Consider the following 19,435-nt stretch of genomic DNA (forward strand, 5'->3'; position numbering starts at 1 on the left):
GTTTGCTGATACTTTCTTTTGTCAACTCAAATCTAATTGTAAATGCCTCTAGTGAAATTTTCATTTCACTTTTCATATTTTTCAAGTCCAGAATTTCCACTTTCTTCCTAGTGAAATTTTCATTTCACTTTTCATATTTTTCAAGTCCAGAATTTCCACTTTCTTCCTTTTTATAATTTTTCTCTTTATTGATATTCCCTATTGATAAGACATTGTCATCACATTTTCCTTTAATTCTTTCAGCAAAGTTTTCTTTAGTCCTTTGGATAAATTTATAATAGCTACTTTGAGGTCTGTGTCTGGTTAAGTCCAACAGCCAGGTCCCCTCAAAGATAATTTCTGTTGTCTGCTTTTTTCCTCTTTATGGCTTACATGTTCTCCTGTCTTTGATGTCTTTTAAATTTCTGTTGAATACCAGACATTTTAGATAATATATTTTAGCCACTCTGGATACTGGTCACTACTCCTGCCCTCCCCGGCCCCAGGACTTGTTTTTGTTTACGTATTTGCTTGTTTATTTGTTTAGTGACATAAATGGACTAGTTCAGTGACATCTTTTCCCTGCACAGTGTGCAGTCTCTGATGTGATTCCTTGGAGGGTGTAGCCCTGGCCCTGTGCACTCCCCCTATTCAATCCCCTGGGATGACAGTGGTTTTAGCAGGTCTTTTTTTTTTTTTCCTATCTCTTTCACTTATCTCCCTGTTAAACTTCTGGATGGACTACCTTATTGGTATCACACCCAGCTGTTAGCCTCCACTAATTGCTACCTGATTGCTCCATTATTTTCAACAGTACTTTGAGGCATAAATTGCTCCACAGTCTGATCCACTTAAGTTCAGGCTTCTTTGCAAGGGCAGTCTTTAAAGCTTGCTTTGACCCCAAGAAGGTTCTTCTCAGATATCTCCTTCTCTGGTTCTATCTGTTAAATGTCTAGCTGGTGTAGCTGGCCTGCTGTCTCTCATGTTGCTATTATGATACTACTAGCATCCTCTTAAATACTCACCAATTGCTTTTAGGCTTGAGGTTTCTCCCACTTTGTTCCAAATAAAGTGGAGAGCTACAGAACTCTGTGTTCTCACAGCCCACCTCTCCCCCTAGGCAGGATCTCTGTACCACTACTCTGGAGCTAAGAGTGGGGATGGCAGTCCACTTCTCTCAGTGACATACCTGCTCTATGAGTGGGGTATCGGGTAGGGATGGCAGTCACTAGTCTTCTTGGATTGCCTCTCCTGGCATGGAAACTTCACCCCATGCGTGGGTTGGGGTGTGGACAATTAGGGCCCAGTATTCTTTTTTATTTATTTATTTATTTATTTTTTGCGGTACACGGGCCTCCCACTGCCGTGGCCTCTCCCGCCGCAGAGCACAGGCTCCGGATGCACAGGCCCAGCAGCCATGGCCCATGGGCCCAGCCGCTCCGCAGCACACGGGGTCCTCCCAGACCGGGGCACGAACCCGTGCCCCCCGCATCGGCAGGCGGACTCTCAACCACTGCGTCACCAGGGAAGCCCACACGTATGGGTTTGATTAATAAGTTAAAAATCCATTTAAAAGCATTACTAAATTTCTGATTATCCTTTGTCACGTCTGGTCTCCACTGACAGGTGGTGACCATGCCAGGTACCTGGCTAGGTTTCAGTTTCAGGACCAGCAAAGTAAGCCAGGCTTACAATTCAGGTGACCCATCGTTGAGCCCACGTTGCTAGGGAGAGGGGAGGAACAGAGTGGACAGGCAGTCTGTTTCCAGTCCTGGATACTCTGGGTAGCCTCTGGCGACATCACGCCAACGACTGGCCATACCAGAATTTGAGCCGAATCTGTCTGACTTCAAAATCCAGCACCTTGTCTGAGCTGGAAGAGGCAGGGTTGCTGCGTATCAGAAAGCCACTCCTGGGACCAGAACCCAGAGTGCCATTTCAGAGCTTCGAGAAGCTTCCTGGATTTTGCTCCTGTTTTCCCAAACTGGCAAAGACCAAGTGGCCTCCACTCTCAAGGCAAAGAGAAAGTGATAAGGAATTTGGGAAGCTTTTCTGCCCCAGGGAAGAATCAGGCTCGATGACAGTTTGGTATTAACTAGCTCAGCCATGCAGGGAGGCATAATTAGTTTCCCAGACCAGAGCTTCATTCCACTGGTCCCTCACAACCCAAGGGCTACAGAATCTGTTTGAAATGAAAAGAAAAATAAAATCATTGCTCTCCTCAGCCCACCTACTGCTCATAGCCGCGAGCAAAAGGTGAGGCAGCCATCTGTCTGCTGAGGTATAGAAAAGAGTGGAATAGTCATTTTTAAATGACATTTTCAATTTTCCCCCTATGTCTATTATGCCCTCTTCCACCCTACTGCTTAAATGACTCTTTTCAAATCGAAAATATCAGGGAATAATAGGAAAAGAAAAATTGTAGTAATCCGTGGCTCCTGCTAACGGGCTGCTCTGTCCTGGTGGGCAGAGTCCTAGGAGGAACTTCTTCCTGCCCATGTCCTGGGTGTACAGACTGGAGAGGGTGGGAAAAGCTGTGCTGGGCCTCTGTGAAGACCTACACCCATGGGTGGGTGATTTTTCCCTAGGCAGCCCCCGGGGGACCAAGGGGTCTGGGCTGCCCGATTTCCAGCCCTGCTTCTGCCCATGATGCCCAAGGAATTTCAGCAGTGCAGAAAGGAAAATCCCTCTCCTGACTCTGGAGTTTTCCTCTGAGAGTCCTCTTCCCCCCTGCACACAGTTCCTGCCACCTCTCTCCTGAGTGTGAAACAGCAAGTCCCAACTCACCACCATCACCCTGGAGACACCCTGAGATGGCGGGATCCATTCTGAGGTTCTCACAGGCCTCAGGGCAGAGAGGAGGCCGAGTCCAGATGGGAAGCCAAAAGCCAACTTTCCCTTAGCTCCGGGTCCAGAGGAGTTCTTTATCCTTTCTTGGAAATTAAGCTATACTTTCTCCTTCCAATTGACTCTCCACGTATCCATTTAAATGACCTCAACTTTGTCCCTCCTCTTGAAACACAGACACCCTGTTCAGCTGTACCTTTTCTGGAATTATTCTCTGCTTTTGGTGCAGGTTTATTTTTTCCCTTCTGTGTCCACGAGATTGCTTTCATTTGAAAGTGACCACAAGTGACAGCTTTATTACAATAAAGACACTGAGGGTCCCCTGAAGGTTCCAGGCTTTTCTTACCAGCTGATTCCTGGGAGATCTCAGGGCAGGAAAGCACATTTCACACACACACACACACACACACCACTGAACCACAGCTCCCCTTTGATTAAACCATGAAACAGCAGTGTAAGCTATGAGGGGCCAGGAGAGAAACCCCCAGGAGTGAGTATTTTCCTGTCCCTGACCAAGAAGGAGGACAAAGCATGAGACAGCCTCATAGAAGTCACCCCCAAGCCTGGAGGGATGGGAACCAGCTCTTCGGGCACCTGGCTTCCCTTCCAGACCACTTTGAAGCCAGAGACCGGGATGTGAATTTTCTTACTAAGTGGTTTTAGTCAGGCCTGCTTATTTTTTCATTTTGTCACTCAACAAATTCCTAATTAACTCAACTACTGTACATGCCCTACTGGCATGTAGTTTCCAGTGAAACACTGGAAAATGGAAAAAAATAGGACCCTGCCTCCACTCGCAAGGAACTCACAGTCCAATGGGAAAGCAGGTCAATAGCTCCAGTGCAGGACAGATTTCTCACCTGTAAAATGGGGCTCAGGATCTCTCAGGCTTATTTTAAGGATTAGATAATACGAAGAGGATTAAACAGTACCAAACATCTAGTCAGTGCCTGATAAGTGTCGGTGTTTTTCTCTTTTCCTCTCTTTGACACAAGATCTCTGCCCCTCCTCCATCTGCACCACTGCGTGGGTCTGAAAAGCTGGGAAGAAGCCTGCTCCCCATACTGAGACTGCATCACCAGGAGCTACCATGTGCCGCTGGACCTGAAGACAGGTCCTGCTCAACAGTGCTGTGTCCCCCGTCCTGAAGATGATCCCAGGTGGTGGGGTGCGGGCCCCAAGGACCCAGACAGACCAGGCAGAGGGGACTGGGCCTCCAGCCTCACCACATCTAAAGGAATCTGCCCATCCTTTGTCCCTTTAGCACCTGGCTTCATCTGAGAATATACAACCAAGGATTACTTCCCACTGCAGAAATTTCTTCTGAGGTTGAGGGGAGTAACTGGATGCAAAGGGAAAGTTTCTGGACCTGATTCAGGACCCTTACATCCCCATCCCAGAGTCTCTAGCACGTGGGGCAGGGCCTTCAGGGCGGTCACCTAGTTGCTCTGGGCCTTGGATCTCTCGACACAAAGTTAGAAGGTGAGGATGGTCTCGCTCCTTCCGGGTCTAGCGTGCTCTGATTCTCAATAAAGATCCTTCGGACGAGAGCCTTCACAGTTGACACCTGACTTGAGAACTGCCAAAGTTGGAAGGCTCAACCTTTTTTGCTAATTGATGAGGAAAGACGGAAGGACTGCATTGAGCCGCACAACATAATACTGTTTCCTAATATTGACCAGGGTGAAATAAGACGTTTAATTTTTGATTTACAAAAATCAAATGCATACTTTCTGTACTTCTAAAGTAATTACAAACTCAAAAATACTTATGCCTTTTTGGCTAAAAAAACAACTAGCTGTTGTTGAAAAACATTCAAAATTCACAATTGTATAGTTTTAGGTATATAAAAGAATCATTTTAATTCTCTTGTTAAGGCAATTATCATCTCCCTACTCATAAGGGACCAAAATAACTCCCACTAATCAAGAAATGGTTTATTGCCCAGGAAGTTAATAACGATTTAGTACGATTCTCTCTAGTAAAAAAGCAAAACCATCCCTCAGTTTTCTGTCACTAGTAAGGGATCTTTTTCAAAAAAAGACTTTAAATAGATAAGTACTAAAAAAAAATGTAGTGTGTACCATCCCAATATGAAACTACATCTATTTCTGAGTTGTAAAGAATGTATATTAAAATTATATCACGCAACAAAATGCACATTTTGTAGGGGGGAAAGAAAGAAAAGATTAAATTGAATCTTCCTGACAACTGGCTTAAATCACACCTTCCTGCCTGCAATTGAAATTATAAGTCACATTGCTTTGTGTTAAATCAAATTCACCCCAGCAGGAAGACAGGCTGCTGCAGCTCCAATTCTACTGGGAGGTGGGTGGAGATGGAGGAAAACATTTCTCTCCTCTAGGAGGCTCTTCTTCCACCAGGGGTTTGGGGAAATGAGACTCTCTGGCCAGGTAACTGGACACCTTGCGTAACTCTCTCACCAGCCAAGGTTTCTACAAATAGTGCATTCCTGACATTGTCCCCTGCCCACTGCAATGCCAAGTGGGTTTTACAAAACAAATATTTCTCTACAAATGAGTGCAGGTCCCCAGGCCAGCAGGCTTAGAATTTCAGAGCAATAGTCAAATCAAACTGAGACACTCCAGATGTCTCAGCCGAGAAGCTGTCACCAGCGTGAGGCTTGGCTTCCCTCTAACCTCACTTCTGACCATCTCAGGCTCGTCTTAACTGGAGAAGTCCTTACACACACACCCTGTCTAAATGAACTGAAACAGGGTTCAAGGCTGACAGTCTAGGTGTTACAACCAGAAAATATATTCCTGACCGTAATTTCTATGCCAGCTCCAAGAGGGAAATGTGGTGGGAAAGAAGGAAAGAGGGAAAACAGGAAGACTGAAGAAAAGAACGTGTTCCCCGCCCCCATGCCCACCATGTGATAGGCAGGGTGAGTGCTGTCCTGTACCTCATTTAATCAGCACCTCATTTAATTTAATTTCACCTCATTTAATCAGCACAAAAATCCTACAGGGTTTAAGGGGCAACTGAGCACAGGGAAGTGAAGAGACTTGCCCAAGGTCACCCAACCTGTAAACGGCAGCACTGATTCCAACCACTCCACATTTTTTTTCGTACTTCGCCATGCTCCATAAGACTCAGGTCTCCCACGTCCAGGCAACTGTTGGTTTTACTTACTGCCTGAACATGCTCTCACCTAATCTTCCCTACTCCACTCCTCTAAATCCTCCTCATTCTTCAAAGATGTGTCATAAGTCCCAGTTCCTCGGTGAAGTCTGTTCTACCTGGCGCACTCTTCCAGAATTCAACATTAACCCTCATAACATTAGTTACTTTGCGAAAGATCCTCAACTGTTTCTTGTGTTGTCTTCCTAGCCTGATGATGAGCTTTTCAAAGCAAAGGACTCTGTCCTACATATTTTGTCATTTCCTGACACAGCTGGCACAGTGTCAAGCCCACAAGAGGTGCCTGGAAGCAGCCACAGAACAGCCTGGATTGGTGCCTTTAAAAGCTGGGCTCCTCTGCTCATCCCTTCCAGGGGCTCCCCTTTTCTCCCAGAGCATTTCTCCCACAGTGGCCCCCAAGGCCTGTACAACCTGTTCCCCACCTGGCCCCTCTCTGGCCTCACCCCCCACCCCTTTCTCCCACAGTCATTCTGCCCTGGCCACACTGTTCCCAATACACATACACCAGGTACATTCCTGCCTCAGGGCCTCTGCACTGGTCCTTTCCTCCACGTGCAACTCTTCCCCTAGACAGCGCTCACACCTAATTTTCTTCAAGTCTTTCCTTATCAGAGAGCACCTGACTACCTCATTTAATTGCAAATCTTTCATGTTTTTGTCTTTGTTCCACTGACATACCCCCAGCACTTACCAGGTACTCAATAAATGCTAATTGGATGAAGGAAGGGAAGAATCTGAGCATGTGACCAACAGAAGGTAGGAGTACCTCCCAGGTCACTGTCAAACTCCAAGCCACAAGAGAGGGGAACAGGAACTTGAAAGCAGGTCTGCAGTTTCTCCAAACCATCCCAAGCCTCCACCCCAGGCCCCAGTAAACAATGCCAGACTTGGGATCCATCTCCAACATCTGCCCACAGAACTAGCGGCCCAACGTTATAGACACTTGAGCCCAGATATTCCACTTTCTCGTTTAAATGGGAATTCCTGGCACACCTGGACATGTCTGCTGTTTCCTCTGTGTGCACCTCTCCCCCCTATGGCCCCCAACTCAACCGCATGCCCTGAGCCTGGAAGACCCCCCCAGTGAAGCTTTGTTCTGAATGAGCAGAGGAGGTGGTCTTGTTCACACTAAGTCTTCTGGAAACTGATACGGCTGGCTGCGAAAAGCCAGGCCTGGAGCCTCTCTCAGCCTTCCACAGCGCTCCACCCTATCAGCTCCTGGCACGAGCGACCTCCTGCATCTCCAGGGAAGGACACTGACAAAACAGTCGCTTGGTAACCCACCTCAGGGCCCTGCTACTCTCATAAATCCTTCTTCCAGTCTCATCTACAACCTTTCTGCTAAGAGAAAGGGATGATCCTGTTTTCTCTTAATTAGCATCACTGGAGCAGGAAAAACAAGAGGGTCCCTAGCCCCTCACTAATGGGCTTGAGAAAGGTAACTTACTAACTGTATCATGTTAATTACAGTCACTGAGACTTGATTTCCTCATCTGTAAAATGGGGGTAATGACATCATCCCCCAGGGTTGCTTACAAAGTTAAAATGCAGTATCACATGTAAAGTATTTAGCACATAATAGGTGCTCAACAAATATTAATTTTCTTTCCCTTCCAGTCTCTCCTCCAGATAAGTTCAGCCCTATTTCTACAACCCTTCCTCCCTCGTTCTTTTTTCTAAGTTTTGAATCATTGATAAAATTCTCTTTCATCATTTTCCACTGGATTCCCCTTCTAATATAAATCCTCAGCTTCTAATAAGTTTTTTTTAAAGCCTGGCCCAATTATAGACTGGGAGAGTCTACGTCATAATTCCTGCATGTTATACTTCCCTCCATATACTCTTTTAGAAAACAAAGCAAATCAGAGGATCAGTTTATTATTAAACTGAGATTTAGAAATGGAAGAAACTAAAATGTTAAAAGACTCTTCTGCAAGCCCCGTGAACTTAGAGGCAGGTCTAAAGCCTCACCCACACCCCTCCCGTTCCTCCGTGGCTCCTTCTCTTGCATCAGAGAAATATGATGATGACTGATTAGACAAAGTCTGTCATACTCGTCGAGATCCTCTGAGGCAGGAACCACATAAACACAAGCATCATAACTCCAGTAAAGAGAAACCAGAAAACCCCTCTGCTCTGGGACCCTACCCATCCGGAGCTAAATAAATCTGAAACAGAAGATCAAAAAGGATCTTCCACATGGATAACAGAAAATGTCACCAGCATAAACAGGAAGAGAGATTAGTTCAATAAAGGAATACAGTCACATCTGTGGGTCTCAAGTAAGATTTTTGCTTACTTTTAACTTCCCAGCATATAACTCACAAGGTTATTAATATGGACTCCTACTGTTTTGGGCAAATAAACAGCTGCTGACGCTTTGTGCCCAAACCACGTTATTAGAGCTTTCCTTTACAGCAATTGTTTTTTTCCTTTCCAAATCCTGAGAGGCTCAGACAGCTGAAAAAAACAGAGAGGACTAAGGCAGAACGAATAACAAGGAGGCAGCCTGTGTGGACAGGGAAAACAGGGCAGGGGCTGCTGGGACCCTCACCGTCCTCTTTACGACTCTTGGACAAAGTCACCGTTCAAGAGCAGAGGACAGAAGACACAGATGTGGTGCAATCAGAAGGGCTGTTTTTGCCACGATGCCAGGAGTTACCATTAAACAGAATTTACCAATGTGAGAAGATGAGGATGGCCAACCATCCAGGTTTGCCCAGGGTTGAGGGGCCTCCTTGGACCCAAGAATTTCAGTTTTAAAAGAGTGAAAGTCCTGAGCAAACAGGACAAGTTGGTCACCCCAGGAGCCCCATGACTGTGCCAGTGCACGGGAAAGCACTCAGCTCTGGGCCTGGCATATTGTAAGTGCCCGAAAGTCACGTGTGGAATCTGAATGAGCTCTGGCCTGCAGCTCACACAGTCTGCTTTTCCTACGAGGCCAAGTTCCTGGTTGGGGGGGGGCGGGCACAATCATCCAAGACAAAGAGCTTTCCAGAGCCTCCTTGCTGGCACCTCACTGCCCCTTCCAAACAAGGCCTTCTCCCTCTGGCACCCCAACCCCAAGGTTCCTCACTTACACAAGGACAGACCCAGCCACCTGCCTGGATCCCTTTCCCATCAGTCTCCCTCTTGAACACAATCGTTGATAAAATGATCTCCCAGCCCCTTCTCTGTGAGACTGTCATCTTCTTTTCACTCCTGGGGAGAGCACAGATGCTGAAGACAGTTTCCCTTCTTAGCTCCACCACCTATCAGCTTTGTGACCTGGGGCAAACTAAGTCGCTATGTCTCAGTGTTCTCACCTCTAAAACTCTACCTCACCATGCGGTGAAGATAAAAAGCAATCATGCATGGACCTCACCTAGCCCAGTCCCTGACACACAAGAATAGTTCTCTTCCTCCGTTCCTTCTGATACAATCCAGCTTCAATTCGTTACACACCTGTTGCTCTTAAGATAAATCAAGGGTTTGGCTAAGATTCTCATTTGGCATTTCTGTAGCTTTAAATCTCTCCTTAGCTTTCTAACTCCTATAACCATTGGCCCAAGCAATTCTGTGCTGTTCTCCGAAGTCCACATATGCCACTAGCATGACACTTACAAGCGCAAGTTTCAAACCCTGTCCTGCCCAGGTCCCTGAATTGCCTTCCCTCTCCTCCAGGACCTCAGCTGCCTTTCACTCTAAGTCCCCAGGGGCCACAGATGGGTGCGCAAGTCAGACCAGTGAAGCTAAACAAGGTACCAGAGCTTAAGATGTGCTCCACTTAAGGTGCTCCACTCAGAATCTTAAACTCTGGACACTGGTGGAATGAACCCATTCATGCCAAAGAGTTAGCCTAAGCCTCCTCTTTGGGCATCATTTTCCATTGCTCTCATCTGTCCTGAGGAGATGGGTACTGATGCCACTTCTCTGGATCTCTCCAAACACCATTTTTGTCTTATAAAGGACAGTGATAACAAACATAGCCCAACAAGGTATGTCTGCCAGCTCCAGGACCATTTTAGCAATGCCATCATAGAGGAAGTCTGTCACTATCTCACTGGGGCTGGACACTTAAGGCTTTCCACTGGCAGCGTTAAGGGCAGCTTCATCTCCCCAAAGCAAACCTTCACAAAACTGAAACTGAACGTTGGACAGTGAAAGAGAACTACATCTCAGAAATGCATACCCACTGACTGGGAGGGTCTGTCCTAGCAACATATTTTAATCTATAATTGTATAGCCAGAAAAAACTACCAAAGCATTAGTGTTCATATAATCGGGAATGCTCTTGCTTAAAGCTCCAGTTGGCTGCATTCAGCTGGGTCCATAAAGAGTACATAGACCCACACAGAAGATTCCAGAACAGCAGCTGTTCCCAGTTGCTGTCACAACATATTGGATGTTGGAACATTTGTGCGGTAATTTGTTATTAACAATAATTTAAGCACCAAAGCGTATGAATGATTAAGGTTAACTATAAATTGAAGGAATTTCAAGGTTCTCAGATTCTCTTGCATATTAATATGCTTTTTTAAGTGGGAGAAAAAGGGATGGAGTGCAAATGAACACAACATGTTAGGACACGCATCATCCTGGCCCTGCCCTGGGGCGTGTGCCCTGCATGTGAAGGCATGTGTATGAGGAGGGGGGAAATATTGAAAATGCCTGTGCTCAAGCATTGCATTGTGGAATGGCACTAACTCTGACCCCGAAGGCAATGTGAGATTTGATAAGATGACAACTGTAGGCACAATGGAATAATCAAATCTCTGCAGAATTCAAGACGCTCCAGCCCTAGGGAGACTTTCAAGGCCAGCATAAAAAGTGCAACCCACCATTCATAGAACCTAGACCATCAACCAGCAGACTTAACCCACTCTGCCCCTTGCTTTCTACCACAGTGCCTGTCCCACATTTATAGACTTCTGCCCCTCCCACTTCATGCATAATCCTCTCTCTCCCAAAATTCCACCTTGGTGCCTCCTGACTACATTCATCACTCATATTCAGCTTGGTGTTTCCCCAAAGGACTTTCTGTGCAATATCACCTCCATCTGGACTGCCCTCCTACATGCTTCTCACAGGGCAGCCTATCTGTCCTAGTCTCCAGAATTGAACCCAAGCAACGAAAAATAAAGAGACCCCCAAGCCCCAAATCAAAGCAGTAGCCCATTCAGCTTTCCAAGTTAAGTCAGAAATCCTATAGGATGGTAATGAAGATGTTCCAGTAACCCTGTATGTGTCTCTGGATCCCATGAGCATCTTTGCAAAAACACAGACCAGCCAAACCCAAGTAACTGAAGCTGAACTTCAAGGCCCTCACAAACCAGAAAACCAGACTGTGGCTCTCCAGCATTTCATTCTGAATTCTCCTTGAGATTCTATATCAACCTACTTATCAAGGGCAAATAACAATTTATGTCAAGTGAGTGGGAAAGGATGTGGAATTCATTTATTTTACAGCCTACACACTTCTGGATAAAAATGAAAATTCTCTGGCCACGCGAAAAAGTTGTATTCTTTGGCAAGGCTTTTCTATTCCATGTAGATGTGGTCCTGGGCTATTAATAAAGATAATTGGGCTCAATCTCTAAATTTTGCTATTGAACTCTCTCAAAATATCAATCTCTGTTACTAATATAATTTTACATGCCACAGTTCATTCTGAAGGACAAATAGGTTTACTCTTTAAATGACACCCTTTCCTCAAATAATCTCCAAGCATTTAGCAAACATCATATCCTCTTCTTTATAACCTTGCCAAGTCAGGAATCAGATGAGAAGGACACCAGCCAATTCTTAGTGACATCCAAAAGCCATAGGGGACAGAAAAAAAAAAAAAAGACTCCCAACATCCAGGCCTTGGATATTTTCTGATTTTTAGGAACCATATATGCGTTTGTACTCTTGGTGAGGCAACCTACTGTTACTGGCCTGATGTACATTAATATGCACATAACATGCCTAATAAAATTTTAGGAAACAAAAGCAGTTAATAATCCATTTCTCCCATTGTTGGAATGATCTTGACTAAATGAAGTAAGATAATGGATTTAGAAATTAGTCATATAATGTAATACACTATCAATCATGGTATTCAGAAGGGTAAATAGATGTTACAAGAACACCACCCAGGAATTCAATTTCCTTTTAGATTTGTTTACTCTCTTGAATTCTTTATGCTACCATCATCCCTCACAAAAATCTAACACTCTGATATTTCCTTTCTCCCAAAACAATGATTTGCAACCCTTTCTTTAAAAAGAAAGCATAGCCCTTTTAAAAATGAAATATTTTACAGAATTTCAAATATAAGACAGATGAAACAGGAACAGCATTGGTTGCATGGAGGGGAGAGAATGGGTACCGGCGGGGTCCAAGAGACCTCACTTGACCCTTTTATTTCTTTTTTTATTTTTTAATTTATTTATTTTATTTATTTATTTATTTTTGGCTGCGTTGGGTCTTCATTGCTGCGCGCGGGCTTTCTCTAGTTGCGGCTAGCAGGGGCTACTCTTTGTTGCGGTGCACGGGCTTCTCACTGTGGTGGCTTCTCTTGTTGCGGAGCACAGGCTCCAGGTGCACAGGCTTCAGTACTTGTGGCACGCGGGCTCAGTAGTTGTGGCTCGCGGGCTCTAGAGCACAGGCTCAGTAGTTGTGGTGCACAGACTTAGTTGCTCCGCGGCATGTGGGATCTTCCCGGACCAGGGCTCGAACCTGTGTCCCCTGCATCGGCAGGTTGATTCTTAACCACTGTGCTACCAGGAAAGCCCAACCCTTTTATTTCTTAAGTCCCAGGACAAACCTTCCAGAAGCTTGGGGCTCTTGGGGACAGAGTTTGAAAATCACTACCCTAAGGTATATGTGTAAAGCAAAAATTATGTATATAAAATAGAACACAGGCATAATATATATTTCATTAACTAATTAATGATATCTGGAAATAAAACATATATATAAAACACACAAATCGCAAACACTGATATCCCAAGAGGAAAAACTGGCAAAGGACACCAATACGAGGTTAAAACAAATATAGGGCTGGGGGGAAGATACTAAGTTCTACAGTAATCAAAGAAGTACAAAGCAAAAGAATAGAACATTTGACAGTGGTTACATCTGCCCAGAAAAAGTTGAAGGACAGCACCCAATGCTGGCCAGCCTCCGTGAAACAGGTACAATAATACATTGCTATCGGCTGTATAGAAAGACTTTCCTCTTGAAAAACAATCTTTCACAAAAATGTTCATATTCTTTGAATCAGCAGTAATCCCACTTCTGGAAATACATCATTAAAATCGTTCAGAAGAAGAACACAGTGAAGTAAAGATGTTTATTTCTGCGTTAATTATAATAGAAAAGCAAATGTTAAGTAACAGGCAAGTGGTTAAATCGATAATGGTATATTGATGGTGCAATATTATGCAGTCACTAAAAATACAGTAAAATTTCTCTTTAAATATCCTCCACTTAATCGCCTCTCCAGATGAAGCATGCTTTCATTCTCTCCATGAAAAACAAAACAAAACCAGGATGCCTGTGTCCCTCTGTGTCAGCTTCTCTCTCCCACCCCATTCACATCTCCTGCTAACAACTGAGCAATACTCCTACCAAGAGTCCACTGGGTTTGTTTCCAAATGTGTTTAGACTCTTGGTACTTATCATTGTAACAGCATAATTTAATTACATATTATATAAACCAATGGAATATCATTGCTAAAAAGATGAGAGCTGTTCCTAAGAAAATTAATTTAAAGCCTTGGAAAGACTTATAAAGTTAGTCACATAACTAGCAGTCAAATTACTCGTGAACAAAATCACTGCAAAAGACCAGACAAAAGTCATAAAAATTTAGGCTACTACACTGCTTCATAAGCATCTTCAAGTTCTCAGTGAATGTTAAAGAAAACAGAACTAGAAGTCAGACCTTGTAAACAGCACCTTATGGGAGTGGTTCATTCAAGGAAGATGATCAGAAAGGCAATGGGCAGACTCAGCCCAAAGACAAAGCCTTGGCCTTACATCAAAAGGCTGACAAATAAATGCATATTTTGAATAATATTAAAACAAAATATTTAATGTATGTATGTAATATTTTATTTTATTCTCCTCTTTAACCAGTTTCTCAATAAACTAACTTAAATCCCAACTGTGTTGAATAAGAGGGATTCTATCATCCTTTAAAAATGAGTTCACTACAACAGGGGCCCGGAGTGCCTTGATTCACCACTGTATCCAATTTCACCTCCCCAGTGTGTTGCCTGGCACATACTAGGTCTCCAATAAATAAGGATTAAATCGATAAACTATGTAGCAAATATGGAAAAACTGCTTCTAACAAAAAGCAAACTGAGGAAAGCAGAATATTAAATTACATGTAAACCACGACTATACCTTCGTTTTTAAATACGGAGGCAGATGGACAAAACTAGAAGGCAATGCTCAAAATACAAAACAGTTGTTTTAGGTTAGAATGAATTAGAGGCAATTTTATACATGTTAAAATATTTTCTTCAATATTGGCACATTCTTTTACAGATTCAAAAAGATACTCATCAAAAAAAAGAGGGGCTTCCCTGGTGGCGCAGTGGTTGAGAATCTGCCTGCCAATGCCGGGGACACGGGTTCGAGCCCTGGGGTCTGGGAAGATCCCACACGCCGCGGAGCAACTAGGCCCGTGAGCCACAACTACTGAGCCTGCGCGTCTGGAGCTTGTACTCCGCAACGAGAGGCCGCGACAGTGAGAGGCCCGCGCACCGCGATGAAGAGTGGCCCCCGCTCGCCGCAACTAGAGAAAGTCCACGCACAGAAAAGAAGACCCAACACAGCCAAAAATAAATAAATAAAATAAAAAAAAATAAAAGATGTTGTTTTGGTTTCTACTGGACTTCCACAATAAGAAGTGAATCCACATTTCCATTTCTTAAGCTCTGCAACACTTCAGCCTCCTTCGGCACTTTCTACTTAACCCACTGCACCACCTGCAGCAATCCCATCTTTCTCCTCCTAAGACCACACGTGTACTAACACTTATTTTGTGTTTCCAATCTATCAGGATGCTCTTTTTAAAATCTGGAGTTATCCACCCTCTCATTTACCATCTATCTGGTTAAAAAAAAAAAATTATCAAAACTGCAATTTCCATTCCCAAGAGATACCCAAACACCATCTAATTAAATCATTCAATCAGAAAACAAATTAAAATGAACTACCACTGCAACCCCCAAGAGGAAAATAAACTTTTCAGTCATGACTGGAATGTAGCTTTAGGGTGACGCTCCAAAGCCTCTTCTAATTGCAAGTCCTATGGAGCAACCAGCAGAACATTCTGTGACATTTGCAGCTTCCGAGACAACTTCCCTTCCAAAGCAAAGAGGAGCCTGTGCGAGGCTCCAAAGCAAAACAGTCATTTGAGAATGGAAATGCTTTTATTATTGACTAACCAGTGTGCACTGGGGACCCTCACTGTGTACCCATTCATTCATCCACTCGTCCATCCAACACGTACTCTCTGAGGAATGTGCCAGGAGCTGTCCTGGGTGTTCCACGAACACTTTTTAAGTGAATGTAACCTCTGCCTTTTGGCATGAAACAAAACAAAACCCAGAGATTCCTGAGTTTAACTATGGAAGAGTCTCCAAGTGGAAAGGCTATGACTCCATCATCCCTCAGCCACCCTCTGAAGTCTCTAAGTCTGACACCCACTCCCACCGTCAAGTGACTCCAGGAGAGCACTGCTGCCCCTGGGACCCTCTGGCCCTCTTAAGAGACAGTACAGTATGTGGTTAAGAACACAGATCCTGAAGCAGCATTAGCTGGGTTTAAATCCCTGCACCTTAGGCAAATCATATAACCTCTCCGTCTGTAAAACGGAGCTAATATACCTACCTCGTAGGGTGAGAAGGATTAAATAATTCGTTATACGTAAAGCGTTTAAAATAATGCAGCTGCTATATAATTTTTAGCTATTATTATCATCCCTATTCCCCCTCGGCTCAGCAGAGTAAACCGGATGACTCAAAATGCTCTACTAACTAGAGGAAACTTGACAGTGGAATACACACAATCAGCCCGTATCATCAAGGATGAGCCTTTGATCTATTCCTTCCCCACCCTCTGCCTTCAGAGAGCTGCACTTGACCAGTCCCAAACATAGTAGGCCCCTTACTTAAGGAGGTAAATCCCTAAATTTAAATTCCCCAAATACTAGCTCAGGGATGGCTCCAGCACCACCAGGGGAGCTGTCACTAGTCATGGCTATGCCATCATGGCACAACCAGCCAAGCACCCTCTGCCCTCCCCCTGCTTCACGGCTAGTCTTTCCCAAATCATTGACCCTTCCCCAAGCCGCTAGGGGTTGTGGCTTCTGCCTTTCCGCCTGAGAATCTGGTCATTTCTGAATATCTACGGGACTCATAACACAGTCATTGCACATACACAAGAGAACTGGAGCAACACATGTTTTAAGAATCCTGCTTCCTCTTATTTTCCCGTCTCTCTCAATTTTTTCAGGTATATATTTGAAAGTTCCGAACAAGGCACAGCTATAAGATTTCTTGGGAGCAAAAGCACAAGGCCTCCTTTCAACTTCCACATTGCACTCATTTTCATGTACAGCCTTATAAACCATGTGACACGGTCCACATTCTACATGATAGGGGGGCACTCTGGGATGAGTTCATGGGTTAATAATGTCTCCTCACTGCTTCCCAAAGTAGTACCTTGCTCACCTCCTCCCTGACCAGATCAGAAAGCACAAGAGAATCATTTTCCAGAAACATAAACACACACACACACACACACACACACACACACAGAATCTGTGAATGAAAATCTCTTAAAATCTGTGGGCAAACTGGAAATGTCAAAGTAAGGTATGGCCTGTGTCTCCCTGGGAACATTCTGAATCACCCTGGAGCAAACACTGCACTTCTATTGCTGACTGTCAATCTGGACCCATGGGATGGAAAAGGACAAGAAACACAGCAACAGGCACCATCAGATAGATAAATTGGTCTGCCACGCAAGCCCAGTGGCAGGCTGAGAGGCAGAGGCAGGTATGAAGGAGAGCTGTGAACGGTGTCCTTTTCTGGGGAAGTGTCAGAGCCATGAACTTGACTTGAAGCACCATGGATACGTATACCTCTCCTGCACTCACCTGAACCTCCCCCTGGGAAGGAACTATTCTGTACACTTGGGGAAACAAACCAAATGTAGAGAGAGCAGCTGTCCCCACGACGGCAGGGGCAGCAGATGCAAGGGTTGGATCCTGACACCCATGTGTCAACAAAAGAGAGTGCTCCTGGGGGAGAAATATTCAACCAGATGACGGTGCCAAGGTCTGCCGGGTGCTGAAACCAGAGCCTAGCAGGCCTGCCAGGTTTACAGGTGAACTAGGCTCAGCTGGCCCTGCCCTGCCCTTAAAAAGCAGACATGCCTGATAGAAAACAGGTGGAGCAGAGGCGAAGAAATGAGAAATGTGAACGTGAGACACGGGCATATGTGTGCACACACGGCCGGCAGGGCCCAGAACTCTCTATCCGCTGCCTCTGACAGCTCATCGAACAGGGTCGCCTGGGAAGAGCGCTCCGTACCCCATCCTCCCCTTGGTCCCAGCCCTGGCCTCGCGCGCAGTCACTCGGCTCAGCCTTAGACTCCAGACCTACCCCGCGCGGGTCTGTCTGCTCTGCCCCAGCCGCTCCCTGGGCCTGAAAATGGAGCTACCGGAGGGAATGGCCTTCACGGCAGCCCGGGGCGAGTTCTCGCGGTCCTGGCCGGAGGCACCACCGCAGTGAAGAGAGCTCCAAGCTCCCATGCTTCTTCCCCGCGCCAACACCTGCTCCTGGAGAGGGTCTTGGACCCGCGGGTAGTGGTGGGAGTGGGGACCGCTAAGGTTCAGACAGCCCTCCTAGCCACAGAGCCCCCTGCACTTCCAACAGCCTACAGGCCGCTCACGGCGTGGCTGGAGCTGCGCAGTCTTCCTAGCTCCGGCTCGTCCCGCAGGCTGTGGGTCCTAAATGGCAACGGCTGGGGCCGCTCGGGCATCTCGCCGTAGGCCCTACAGCGGCCAGATGAGCTCGATTGCCCGCGCGCGCTCCCTTGTACACCCACCAACATTCACACGTACGCACACCTTGAACTGGACCTGTGTTCAACCCCTCGAGCAACCAGCCGGTAGCCACACGCACACTGGGACTCGTGCGCAGCGCGCCACCACGCCGCCAGCGAGCTGCACACACGCGCTCGTGGAGCCCCGCGCACACACGTGTGCCCTGGAGAAGCGCGCAGGGCCGCAGACACTGAGGGTCCCGCTCTCAGGCAAGAGCGTACACGCAGCCCCCCAAGCGTCTGCGGACTCAGAGCCCCGCAGTCGCTCGAGAGATGCCTACCAGCCCCAGCGCACCCCGCACCGCTCTGGGCACTCCCTGGCCCCGTGGGCGGCCCAAGTTTCCCGGGGCGTCCGTACCTTGGATATGCTGCTTGATGACATTCTCCAGATGGTCCAGCCGTTCAATAATCTTCAAGGTGTTCCCTTTGTCTTCCTCCAGCTTCTTGTCGGGTGCCGGCTCCTGTCCCCGCACATACACGCTGGCGATGTAGTTGGTGACCCAACCCACGTAGAGCAGACAAATGATGTTGGTCATGCCGCTCAGGATCACGCAAGTGGACACCAAAGTTTTGGTCTTTCTGGTGCACACCATTCTGGGCTCCCTCCTCCATATAGAGCTCCCGGGGGCCCCTCCTCTTTGCGCACCCCGGACTCCCCTGTGCTGGGCTCACACCCCCTAGCACGCCTCCGGCCGCCGGGCGCCCGAGCACCTAAGTCCCGACGTTCTCCAAAGCCCGGACCGCTGGCGGTGGAGCCGCGGTGCCCAAGTTTGGAGCTCCCGCCGCTGGTCGCCCGGAGAGAGAGCTTGACAAAGGAAATGAGGTGGATTTTTTCTTCCAAATTAAAAATCTCCGAGCCCTTCTCGGAGCAGTCGCGGGTGGTCTGCAGCCGCGCGCCCTGATACGAACGTCTGGGAAACTTTGCCACAGCCTGTGTCCGCGGCCGCGCCGCTTCCCATCGCCGGGCGCCGACTGCCTTGGCGGTCCGACCGGCCCGCGCTGCTAGAAGGACAGCGGCGGTGGCAGCGGCGGCACGGAGAGCCGCGGACACAGCGGCCCGGCCCCCTCCGAGCGACAAGCGCCGCCACCAATCGCGCTCCGGCTCGGGAGAGGGGCCGGGGCTGGGCGGTCGCAGACCAACTGGGAGGGCGCGGGGGGCGGAGTCCGGCCCCCCGGCCCCACCTGCTGGCCGCCCTTGGCCCCCGCCCTCCAGGGACGCTCCACAGCCTCCGCCCGCGCCCGCGCTGGCTGCCCTGGACCAGAGGCTCCCGGGGAGGGCGCGCCGCCAGTCCCAGCCTTAGGTCGGCAGATTCCACCTCTAGGGGGATTCCACCTCTTGCTCTTGCGCAGG

At 46.9% G+C, this 19,435-nt stretch overlaps 1 protein-coding gene across 1 annotated transcript in view; it reads right to left on the bottom strand.

Moving 5' to 3' along the window:
* The window catches only part of GALNT18 (polypeptide N-acetylgalactosaminyltransferase 18), a 347,432-nt gene extending 328,333 nt beyond the window's left edge, over positions 1-19,099 (bottom strand). The window contains exon 1 of the mRNA XM_029207628.1: positions 18,443-19,099. Coding sequence (XP_029063461.1) covers positions 18,443-18,677 — 235 coding nt within the window. The 5' untranslated portion in view covers positions 18,678-19,099. The remainder of the gene's footprint in view (positions 1-18,442) is intronic.
* Positions 19,100-19,435: the final 336 nt, after the last annotated feature.

This window comes from Monodon monoceros, unplaced genomic scaffold (assembly GCF_005190385.1).
Source record: "Monodon monoceros isolate NGI ecotype Baffin Bay Population unplaced genomic scaffold, NGI_Narwhal_1 Super_Scaffold_7, whole genome shotgun sequence".
In the NCBI taxonomy this organism is placed as follows: Eukaryota; Metazoa; Chordata; class Mammalia; order Artiodactyla; family Monodontidae; genus Monodon; species Monodon monoceros.